This window comes from Nymphalis io, chromosome 15 (genome assembly GCF_905147045.1).
Source record: "Nymphalis io chromosome 15, ilAglIoxx1.1, whole genome shotgun sequence".
Lineage (NCBI taxonomy): Eukaryota > Metazoa > Arthropoda > Insecta > Lepidoptera > Nymphalidae > Nymphalis > Nymphalis io.
The window spans coordinates 9,609,434-9,622,404 of NC_065902.1; the positions used below are offsets into that span (position 1 = coordinate 9,609,434).

At 36.5% G+C, this 12,971-nt stretch overlaps 1 protein-coding gene across 2 annotated transcripts in view; it reads left to right on the forward strand.

The window, feature by feature from the left end:
* The first annotated feature begins 1,340 nt into the window (after positions 1-1,340).
* The window catches only part of LOC126773779 (uncharacterized), a 142,009-nt gene continuing 130,378 nt past the window's right edge, over positions 1,341-12,971 (forward strand). The window contains exons 1-2 of one of the 2 annotated variants that reach the window (XM_050494930.1): positions 1,341-1,532; positions 11,607-12,052. In XM_050494930.1, coding sequence (XP_050350887.1) covers positions 11,759-12,052 — 294 coding nt within the window. In that variant the 5' untranslated portion in view covers positions 1,341-1,532; positions 11,607-11,758. The remainder of the gene's footprint in view (positions 1,533-11,606; positions 12,053-12,971) is intronic. The other variant, XM_050494929.1, reaches the window with a different exon arrangement.

Genomic DNA, 12,971 nt, shown 5'->3' on the forward strand with positions numbered 1-12,971 from the left:
TTTCAAGCGCATTGGCGATGTAGGCGATGGTTAACATTTCTTACAAAGCCAATGTCTATGGGCGTTGGTGACAACTTACCATCAGGTGGCCCATATGCTCATCCGCCTACCTATATTATAAAAAAAGACCGCCTAATGGTACGTGTCCGCCCGTAGACATTGGTACTGTAATAAATATTAACCATACCTTGCATCGTCAATGCGTAATCAACCTTGGGAACTAAGATGTTACGTCCTTATGCCTGTTTAGCGGTAAAATATCTGATGAGCTAGTGGTACCTACCGACATTAAAACTATTCCCTATATCTACCTATACAACCTGACCAAAGTGTTACAGCCTTTTTCGTATCAAGTACGTAATAACATTGTAAACGAATTGACACTTCTCCAATGCCAATGTCAGGCTTTGTAGGTAAAGGTTAATGGGTGTAGCAAATAACGATGTACCTCCTTAGGTATATGATGTATTCAATATCACCGATAGTTTTGTTGTCCACTTGCAAGTCCAACTTCGAGTTAAAAAAAAATAAAAAAATGAATTGTTCTAAATTCAAACTTAAGAGTTGACTGGTTATTGCACTTTTTTTAATTTAAAGGACGTTGTTGATCAAAAATAAAATGTACAAAAAACAGTTTCGCATTTTGAATTTAAACTTAGAAAGCGTCTATTTTTCTTAGTTCTTGATGAAATTTATTCCGATAATTTTAAATTAAGAAAAAAAAGATAATAGTTTAATTTCGAAATGACATTAATGTTTGAAAATGACAAGACAGCTTAAGTTAATTCGGTGACCCGTTTACTCGTGTTCTGTGAAGAAAACAACCACCTTCATGTAATGGAGATAACTACCGGTACTCGAACATTACTCACGTATGTATTATTCTATATTTAGACTTAATTTTTATAATTTAATCAAACTGGTGATAATTTTGACTTTTGAAATGAACAAGAAAGATAATTAGTAAGGGATTATTCTTAAAAAATATATATGTATTAAGCATTCTATGGTTAAAATTAAAAAGGAATACACAAACTTGTACCAATTATTTCTAGATATAAAATTTGTAAACTGTTTGCCGTAAAAGAAATTACGTCACAAACAAAAATCTCCGCGTCTATTTCACGTCGTGACGAAACGATTTACACTAAACGAAATCATACATGTGAGGGTAAAACAAGAAAAACGGAGCAAATAGTAGCACACAGGACTGTTTGCTACAGGGGGCCAGTCGAGCTACGGATGCCGCGTGGGCGCCCGCCCAGCGTCAAAACCGAACAATCATTTGCTCCGCGTAACCGTACTCGCAACGCACATGAACTCGACAAAGTAAACGCGTATTGTGATTATTAATATAAACAATCAGACTGATATGTTCAGTGATTATTTACATAAACAATCGAAAATCGATATTGATAGTTAAATGAAGTGTCCCGTTATTGTGCTGTGTGGTGTTTGTTTTGTGGCAGTGCGAGTTCTTATAACTTCAGTCTTATGTTACATTATAAACATTGCGAGACTTGTGTAATATGGTAATAATAGATAGCCGGTTACAATCGAATTTTATTCGTGATCCATCAATTTAATTTATCATCTTATTTGTACGCTTCACGAAGTTTTTAATGAAAATGAAGTAATTATTTTTCCAAAATATATCCAAACGAGGCTATTTGTTAATTTGTAAAAAAAATATTTTCTATTCATTAAAAAATTTAAACAAGTATGATGTATAATGAACGTATATTAAATGCTGATTTCGGCTTACGCTTCGCTTGCATCTGATCTCCCTCAGGAGTGTTACCCTTTGTCCTTTTCTGTACTCCTGACAACGTGTATGAAAAATTTTATGATGATTAGTTGGATAATTAAGATATTAAAGCGTAACAAACAAACAAACAAACTCATTTTCACATTTATAATATTAGTAAGGATAAGAATATTTATAATTTGTATGCAATTTTAACAATTAACAAGATTTAATTAAATGAATAAGCAATGCAAGCACGAGATGAATTTTAATTTGTGTCTATAATTTATCTCGTGCTTGACGGTCAAGGAAAACATCGTGAGGAAACCTGCATGTGACTGAATTCATTGAAATTCTGCCACATGTGTATTCTACCAACCCGCATTGGCATTGGTGATAGCGTGGTGGAATAAGCTCCAAAACCTTCTCCTCAAAAGGGAGAGGAGGTCTTAGCCCAGCAGCGGGATATTACCAGGCTGTTACTGTATTTAAATGTATAGCTACTGGTTCGGAACTGAAAGATAGATTGAATCGAGAGAAACCGGTACAAAGAAACTTTTTTTTTATATAAAATATTTAGACCTGCCAAATCGGCCAGGCTGATGGTTAGCAGTCACCTCCGCCCACATTGGTGCCCATAGTATTGATATTCAGCGGTAGAATATCTGATGAGTAGATGGTACCTACCCAGACAAAGGATGACTTACCATCAGGTGTCCTATTTGCCCGTCTGCCTATAACATATATGAGTTAAATAAAACCTTGTAAAAATACAAACGACTTATTACAAAACTAGTTAAAAATGTTATACTATGTAATATGAAACAAGGCTTATTACATCGTATAGAATAAAATATAGAAGCAGTACACTTACCTATTAATAGTCAAAATAAAACCTATCAGCCGTTCGGAAAATAAACGCAAACTGAAAAGAAACTAAGCGAGTTATTTTTTTGTGATATTGTAAAATTGCTTACATTCTTCAATATCATAATTAGCCGAGTATTGATCACATCTAATCTAATGTTATCATCTATTAACTCCATAATTGTATAAAATTTTCCTTTCGAGCTCGAGTTCCTTACAAGTTTCGACTGGAAATGTAAGAAGATCTAAAGTTAGATTAATATCATAAAACAATCACTCTAAAAGTAATCTTTCCGGCTGTAACCGGTCAGGCTACCAAGAATAGCCGAACGACTTACCTTTTTATACTGCGTTCTATTTAACAACTATTTGCTGCTCAAAATTTTAATGCTTTACGGCATTTTTTATATACAGATATCTTAAATTATAACTGTTATCTATAAAAAACGAATATATAGTTTTCATCATCAATCTTAATAATGTGAAAGTGTGTTTGTTACGCTTATACGTTAACTAGTCAACCGATCATGAAATAGTGCATACACGTTGTCGGAGGTATAGAGAAGAACACAGGGTACCTAACAGCTCCCCACTCAGACTCGAGCGAAGCCGTGAACCGAAATTTGTATTTAGTAGATTTTAATAAACCAAATCATTATCATCATATTCAGCCCACATTAATCCATTGCTGGACTGTGCTAATCACTCCGTGACCACCACCACCATCCATCTTTCCGTCTCGCCAAGTGTCCAACCCATCTCCACTTTAACGTCGTGATACTCTTCCCAATATCTTCGAGCTTTGTCTTTCGTCGGATTTACGCGAATAAAAAGCGATCTCAAAATGAATAGCGGACTAAACTATAATTGCTTAACTAAACCGAGTAGCTATATACTGTATATATTTGTGTTCCGATTTGCAATATTACCAGTGTAATTACAGGGAAAAGGAATGTAACATCTTAGATCCAGTTGCTTGTGGCATATGTATACAGCACTGACCCTGGGGTAGCGCGCGAGGAGCGATGGCTCTAGGCGCCAGGTAGCGAGGAGCGCGAAAATGACAAAAACAATTTCCAAGAGTACATAAGTACATACTTTACTTTCAAAGTTCCGATAACAACGTCGCTGATATGCAAAACGCCATTTTTTCGAGATTCCAAGGTGAATATCATAGGTTACCCGAAAATATGACAAATGATAATACTGAATGCCCATTGGTCGCTTATCATGTCATCGCCCACCTTTGGCCAATTACCATGCAGCTTAAAGTCTAATTAATAAATCTGACTTAGTTTAGCATTTCGGAAATTGGATGTTAGAATTGTACAAACAAAAAGATAAAAAATCGTTTTGATTTTTAAATCTTGCAAATAACTTCATGAAACTATAAAAACGCTCTTATTTTTAAATCGCACATTTCGCTTTAATTTTATTTATTTATATAAATTAATCTGTCGCAGACTTATATCTGCTTGAGAGCAAAAGTTGAAATATGAAGCGGCGAGATCGATTAACGAATATTTTTTCTCGAGTACATTAAACGTTAAGAATTAGAGAATCGGATATTCCTTAAATAGGATGCTTTTCAGGATGGAAAATTATAATTTCAAAGCTGAGGCTCGATCGTGTATTGAAGTGACCTTTCATGTTTTCAGCCTTATTATATAAAAGATATGAGATTAAAATTTAAACGAATTCTATAGACCAATCTATCGACTCCACTTTGAATGGATATATTTTATTAAATTATATCTCAATAAAGTAAAATAAACAAATATTATCAGTTATATACAGCCTGCGCAGTCCCAGTTAGATAAGTAAATTCTTAGTAAAATTATTATTATTAAATACAAACACAATGAGACAAAACAAAAATAAAATTAAACAATTTTCTTAACAAGACTGTTTTTAATTGTTAACATTTTAATTAAAATTTAATTTCATTATAATTTCTTGGTATTCTACCGCAAAGCAACAGTACTTAGTATTGTTGTGTTCCGGTTTGAAGGGTGAGTAAACCAATGTAATTACAGGCATAAGGGACATAACATCTTAGTTCCCAAGGTTGGTGGCGCATTGGTGATGTAAGCGATGGTTAACATTTCTTACAATGCCAATGTCTATGGGCGTTGCTAACCACTTACCATCAGGTGGCCCATATGCTAGTCCGCCTTCCTATTTTATATAAAGAAATATATACAATATTAATCTTATTATAAAATATAAACTTCGTGTATGTACGTTGCCTTAAGTATTTTGGTCGTTTATTGAATAGGACAGGATACTTTATGATATATTTAAAAAAATCGTTGTAAGGAAGGGCATAACCAGTATATTCCTTTATTCAAATAAGCTCTAACAAGTACGTCTTGTTGCTTTCTATTGTTATACAAATCAACGCGTGATACGAACAATGTCACCAATTTATACGGCAAAACATTGTTATAAATATAAATATGTATAACATATACAAAATAAAAATGTCACATCCACAAATCGTGACCGCATGGAATAGTGGCAAGAATGCTAGCAGCATTTCCCCTTTGCTTTTTCAAACTCAAACTCAGAGCGAAAACTGAACCAGCGCATGTCACCAATAGAGGCAATAAGATGAGGTGTTATGTTTTTAATGAAAGTTTTTGCACTATTACTCCAAGTCCCAAGTGTTTCAACTGCTAAACAAAAATTTACTTTGGAATAGAAGATATTATATAATATGGCCATAGAAATACATAATAGTGAAATGATACAATTAATTCTATTCTAATAAGTGATAATAATTGCTTGAGGTATGCAATTTATTAGATCTATGTGCAAGCAGCAAGTAATTTTGTATTTTGGGGCTTAAAGGGTAAGCTCCCTTGTAATTATATGCACAAAGATATAACATATTAGATTTGATGGTTGGTAAAGCGCCGATGGCGTAAAGAATGGTTTGGTGGCACTTTTTATAATGACGTCATCTGTGGAAGGTACCACTCAAAAAAATTTTTCGTATATAATTATTTTGTAAAGAACGCTCCTACGATAAAAATGTTTCCTCATTTTTTATCACGAAACCCTTTTGGAAATTCAAGAAGACTGATATCGTATCCTTCCTGATATCGTTCGGTCCTGTTAGAGTAAATTGCTTCGATCCCTACAACAAAAAATCTTAAAGCCTATAAAAGTATGTCACGGGACATTCGTGGTCACGTGATTTTCCATACAAGTATAATAGTTGACGTTTAGGAGAATATCCTTTTGTTGTCGTGATGGTATCGACTCTAATGCCGTCCTGATGGAATTCAGCCAAAGCGAGCAATCGCAAACACTACAGTCAGCGCAGAGATATATTACTCTCTTACTCTCATAGTCCGATAAAACGGACTCGAAACTTGATAGTGGCTCTCCCTCCTCCTCTCGCCCGGAATGTGTTAACCTCAACTAGGTAGCATTTCTAAATCAAATTAATTAGCAATAGCACAACGTGTGCTGAATGCTGCGTGTTTAATGGAACATTTTTTTCCCTTCAAAACATCGGAAACCTACATATTGTCTAATTTCACACCCGCATTGGAGCAGCGTGGTGGTATTAGCTCCAAACCTTCCCTATTCACACAGACTTATCTTTTTATAATTTGAGATACCTTTGTATATAATATTCATACATCTTCAAAGCTTTTAAAGAATACTTCGTGACGGTATATTATAAGTACTCGTATATATTTTAATTAGTAACTGTCTTATGAAACAATGTGTACACGTTTTTAAAACAGGATCTAAATATATATAAATCAACAGCCAATCGTTGGCCACTGCTGAACATAGGCCTCTCCCAAGGTGCGCCAAAGCTCCCTGTCCTCCGCCTTCCGCATCCAGTTGGTGCCCGCCACCTTCTTAAGGTCGTCGGTCCACCTGGCTGGAGGGCGCCCTACGCTGCGCTTGCCGATTCGCGGTCTCCACTCTAGGACTCGTCTGCTCCAACGGCCATCGGTCCTACGACATACGTGACCAGCCCACTGCCACTTCAGCCTGCTAATTTTGCAAGCTATGTCGGTGACTCCGGTTCTTTTCCGGATAATCTCATTTCTGATCTTATCCTTCAAAGATATTCCGAGCATAGCTCGCTCCATAGCACGCTGAGCGACTTTGAATTTGTGGACTAGTCCCGCAGTTAGTGTCCACGTTTCGGCACCGTATGTCATGGCAGGTAAGACGCATTGGTTGAAGACTTTCGTCTTCAAACATTGCGGTATAGACGACTTGAGGACTTGACGAAGGTTGCCAAATGCTGCCCATCCCAAGCGAATTCTTCGATCGGCTTCCTTCTCGAAGTTGTTCCTACCGACTTGTATTATCTGTCCTAGGTAGGTATATTCACTAACAACTTCGAGAGGTTTCCCCTCGACGTATATCGGTCCCGGCACGACATGCCTATTGAACATGACCTTGGTCTTGTCCAAGTTCATACCGAGACCGACACACCGGGAAGACTCGCCTAGGCTACGCAGCATTTCGGTGAGTTGTTCCAGCGACTCTGCTATGATGACGATATCGTCGGCAAATCGAAGGTGTGAGATGTACTCGCCGTTTACATTGACTCCATACCTAGTCCAATCCAGCGTTTTGAAAACGTCTTCTAACGCGTTGGTGAACAGTTTCGGGGATATTACATCCCCCTGTCTCACCCCTCTGCGCAGTTGGATCGCCTTCGTCTTACAGTCCTGGATGTGGACAGTCATTGTAGCTTCGTTGTACAGACATCTCAGTACCTCGATATATCTCCAGTCGATATGACATCTCTGCAATGAGTCGAGCACTGCCCAGGTTTCGATGGAGTCGAAGGCTTTCTCGTAGTCCACAAATGCCATACACAGCGGCTGATTGTACTCTTCGGTCTTCTGCACAATCTGCCGAACAGTATGGATGTGGTCCACGGTGCTGTAGCCTGATCGAAAGCCGGCTTGCTCTGGGGGCTGGAACTCGTCAAGTCGTCTGGCGAGACGGTTCGTGACGACTCTTGAGAACAGCTTATACACGTGACTCAGGAGGGAGATTGGTCTGTAGTTTTTCAAGAGGGTTTTATCACCTTTCTTGAAAAACAGTACCACCTCACTCCCGCTCCACGTTTCCGGGGTCTTGCCATGTTGGATGACGGAATTAAAGAGGCTTGCTAGCTCTTTCAGGACCGGGGTCCCGCCTGCCTTAAGCAACTCTGTTGTGATTCCGTCATCTCCCGGAGCTTTGTTGTTTTTAAGCTGTTCTAGAGCCGCCCTAATCTCTCCTTGGTCAACGACCGGGAGCTCCTCGGAGTAATGGCGCATAAGAGGGGCGCGCTGGTCATCAATACTGATTCCCACGGGTTTATCCGATCTTGAAGAGAACAACTGCCCATAAAACCTCTCTACTTCTCCGATAATCTCAGGCCTAGAGGTAACGACCCCACCATTTTCAGTTTTAAGTTTTGTCAGACGCGGCCTCCCAAACTTGCGAGCGAACACTTTCGATCCCCGATTTTGCTCAATCGCAGCCTTGATGGCACGGGTATTGGAGCGTCGGAGATCGCGTCGCGTCAGCGTTTTTATTGTTCGGTTTAAGGCCTTATCTGACAAAAACGATGGTAGTTCTCGTCGTTTTCTCATGAGCTCGAGTGTCTCAGCAGAGAGTTTTGGTGAGTTGTCTCTTCTCTGTGGCGGAAAACACTTGCGGGATGTGTTTTGCAGTATTTTGACCAGCGTGTCGGTTCTCTCATCAATGCTGCTTATGGTTTCCAACGCGGTGAATTGATTTTGAAGTTCCATTTGGAACTTTTCGGAGCCTTGAGCAGCTTGGAGCATGGTAGGTCGGAGAGTAGACCTCATCATTCTCGATCTTTCGGCTTTTAAGTTGATATTTAGAGTGCCTCGAACCAAGCGGTTCTTTTCGGTTATATTAATTATATAATAAATTCAAAGACATGTAAAGATATAAAAAACGTTAAAAACCGTATATATGATAAATGTAAAAGTGGAAACTTAGTTGGCTTATATGTGACTTATTTTGTTATCAAATGTTTTTGTATAATATTATGCTGTATGTTTCCCAAAATAAATAAATAAAATGTTATTATACTAATTATATTAAACCAACCATTTTATATACGATATATTGTATAGTGATGAGCCGAGATGGCCCAGTGGTAAGAACGCGTGAATCTTAACCGATGATCGTGGGTTCAAGCCCGGGCAAGCACCACTGACTTTTCATGTGCTTAATTTGTAATTATAATTCATCTCGTGCTTTACGGTGAAGGAAAACATCGTGAGGAAACCTGCATGTGTCTAATTTCACTGAAATTCTGCCACATGTGTATTCCACCAACCCGCACTGGAGCAGCGTGGTGGAATAAGCTCCGAACCTTCTCCTCAAAAAAAGGGAGAGGAGGCCTTAGCCCAGCAGTGGGACATTTACAGGCTGTTACTGTATATAGTGATATATATATAGGTAGTATATGATACATGATACCTTGGAAATAAAATAATTACCCCCAAGTTGTTCAATGGATAAATAATTAATCTTTGTGCATAAATACGTTTTTGAAGTTGAAAAAAAATATATACAATATAATACTGATTACATATGCCATAAGAACTATACTGTTTAAAAAGAATATACATAAACTTCAAGTTTATTTTTAAGGTTGTTCAAAAACCTCATATATATGAACTAGTAGATTTTAAATATTACTAGATATATTAATAAACGCATCAGAGATATTGACGTAGGGAGATCCGTCATAAATATATCAACACAGAACGAGCGAATAAATCACTTATGATGATGATTTTCAGACCGATTTCAGCCACGGCGGCCAATCTCAAGGGTGCGCAAACAGGTTATTCTACCTATTCCCTTCCCTTCTACTAATTAATCCGCTAGTCATATAAGTCCAAGGGCTTTACGTGCTTTCCGAGGCACAGGAATGATACCACTTCCAGATGTCGAAGACAGTAAGAATTTTCCGATAGAAAACGTAACAAATATAAACACAAATATATAATTGTAAGGTAAAAAATTTGTTGTACACGTTCGTAATTAGGATGTAGTCTACCCGTAATTCATCGAAATAAGAAATGTTTAAATTCTAATTACAAATGTCAATCATACATTTAATTAAATATAACTATATGATTACATTTAAAAAAAAATTAATACTTTGCCGTAACTCATGTTATTGTTATTTTCCGAATTACTTAAATTAGATTTGAATGTGGTACAAAACGTATGCGTTTTAAGATTAAGTATATTTATTATACATACCAGATTATTTTACATACCAGAATCAAGAAAAGAATATCAAAAGAGAACAAAGTATAAAAGGCATGCTTGTCTTGAAGAGATTTCTTCCAGCACACCTAAGATTCCAAAATATGAGCATTGATTGAAATCATTTATATTTAAAGGGAAACAATAAACGTACTATAATATATAATAATAAAGAAATTTACGGCCTTAAACGTTGTCTAGCTAATGACTCATTAGTGAAATAATACCGTGTATTTTTCTTTCGATTAAATCAATAATGACAGAAAGAGCGCAATCCGTGTTTAAATAAACAGCCACTAAGCAAATATTAAAATTATGTAAGATCGTTAATTACATTATAAGTATTATTTATAGACTAGGTATACAATAAAAAAAATCATATACAGAACTATATTACAAATTATGGAAAAAAACACGCCGTCCAAAAGATTGTCAGCAGGCATTGTACCAGGAAGCTGGCACTATTCACTCTCCGTCCCGACTCAATCTTTGAGCTAAGTAAGCGTCAGCTTGGTGAAGAAGTGTAGACCAGTTTCTTAGAAAGATCTATTATTACTTTTGAAATTTTGAATTTATTACAATGTATAAAATCAGATATATTCTCCTGTACACTAATTTCTACCTACATTTTTTTTACATATGAAATCAGAAATTTATCCTAAAAATCAACCATGAAATTAATTGTAATCTGTTATCCCAATTCGACAAAAGTAACCCTATACAAAAATTAGAAGGTTATATTTATTTATTGGAACGTGAAATCGACACATAATAACATTTTATCCCATTTACATTTGAAGAAATAAATCTTATCGGGTTTCCTTCGAATTTTATTAAAAGGTATAACGAAGGATTCAGTACATAACATTGAGAGTACAAACATTTTTAATAAGATGATGCCTTTTCTGTTAAGTAATTTTTTTAATTTTATTTTTGAAGGTGTAGGTAGCGGACGGGAAGATGATCGTCAATGTGTCACTAAGCTTGGTAACTAAAATGTTGTGTTTCTTGTACCTGCAGTTTCACTGGCTCACTCGGAACATAATAAAATAGAATATTTCATCATCATCATCATCAACGGCCAATCATTGTCCACTGCTGAACATAAGCCTCTCCCAAGGTGTGCCAAAGCTCCCGGTCCTCCGCCTTCCGCATCTAGTCGGAGCCCGCCACCTTCTTAAGGTCATCGGTCCAAATAGAATATTTGCTGCTAGAATATCCGACAAATAGGTTGTTCAACCAAGTTATTATTATTGTTTGATATGAAATCTTCACAAACAAAACTTACTCTTGATTGAACTAATATATAAACATTAGATATTTATTTATTATCTTATAATATAAATAGTTTATAATAAAATGTGTCGGTGGACGGATGAATGGGCCACCTGATGGTAAGCAATTCCTTAAATTGTCAATGTGCCAGCTACCTTGGGAACGATAAGATATTATATTCCCTGTGCCTGTAATAACAATTCCCTCACCCTTAAAACCGGAATACAATTACACTAAGAAGCAGTATTTAGTGATAGAATATCTGCCGAGTGCGTAGTACCTACTACTACCAGACTACAATACCCTACAACCAAGTAAAACTATATTGTGGAATTTTTTTTTTTTTTTTTTTGGTACATAAAATGAGTCTTATACTTTCGAATTAATTTCAAATCAGTAGCCTCAATATATTGTATATGTTTGTTAGTTTCAATAAAACCAAATATTTAGATCTTATTTGCGAGAAAAGGAAGGAAGATGACTAGACTTATTGACTTTCATTTAAAATTGTTAAAAAATGTGATCGTAAGAGTGTCGTTAAATTTGAAGTTTTGACGCTGACGCTAGCATGGTTCGTGCATGATGAAATGGCAATCAACATTATGCTGTATCATGATGCTTATGTGGCCCAAGAGTACGTCGCAGGAATCCTTCACCGGTATCAATACAATTTTACGAGGGTTCATCGGCAGGACGACGAACTCGGACGATCTAGAAACAATACCGATACAGGATGAAGACTTGGAGAACACATCGTTGGCTCCGGACTTGATGTCAAGTCTGTCTGCAAGTTTGGAAACGAGAGATGATTCTGTAAATGAAATGCATTCCACTACGCACTTAATTCCAAGTGCAGAAATACATGGACTTTCGGTGAGTAGCCTTAATTAATTGATTTTTGTGTGTTCTTTCATCTGCTCCAAATAAACTGGTGTCTTTGTGAGAAATATTATTGCTAAAGCAAACTGTTTTGATTTAATATTATTATTCAGCATATTGTCTGCGTCCAGTAGCAAGGAAATGGGTTCAATAAGGTTTCCCTATAGTTTTTCATTGGCTTGATCCGGGATGCAATGAATTTCCAGTAGCAACCCTGGATTGGGACGCTGCCAGTATTACACACATGTGACTCGGAAGCCTGTTAGTTGAAACAAAATTATAATACTAGTGATATGTTGCCTCGTTTTCTGAGGAATATAAGGTTCGAGAGAGTTGAAATACAGAGACTAATATAAAGATATTTAAATATATAATTGCCACTAATTACATGGCACTAAATGGAAAAAAGTCAATGATAAAATTATATATACTTCATGAATTGCTGGATATAATAAGGTAAATTTAATTAATTTCACGTCAAAACTTTCTGTACGTTAAACATAATCGGAGTGTACTCCGCGTATCAGAATATTGACGACTAAGTAATATGAGCAAAGCGTGTGCGTGCGTTTGCGACGAGAATATCATATCTTTAAAGAATAATATGCTAATTAATGAATTTTTAACACATCTATTAAATGTTCATAAATATAAATACAATACAAAAAAATTTACCAGCGCGATCCAGCGCTACTGCTACTCTTAAAAATCGTTAATTGCTATCTATTGGTATCAATATTGGTATTATTGGGCCGAGATGGCCCTGTGGTAAGAACGCGTGAATCTTAACCGATGATCGTGGGTTCAAACCCGGGCAAGCACCACTGAATTTTCATGTGCTTAATTTGTGATTATAATTCATCTCGTGCTTTACGGTGAAGGAAAACATCGTGAGGAAACCTGCATGTGTCTA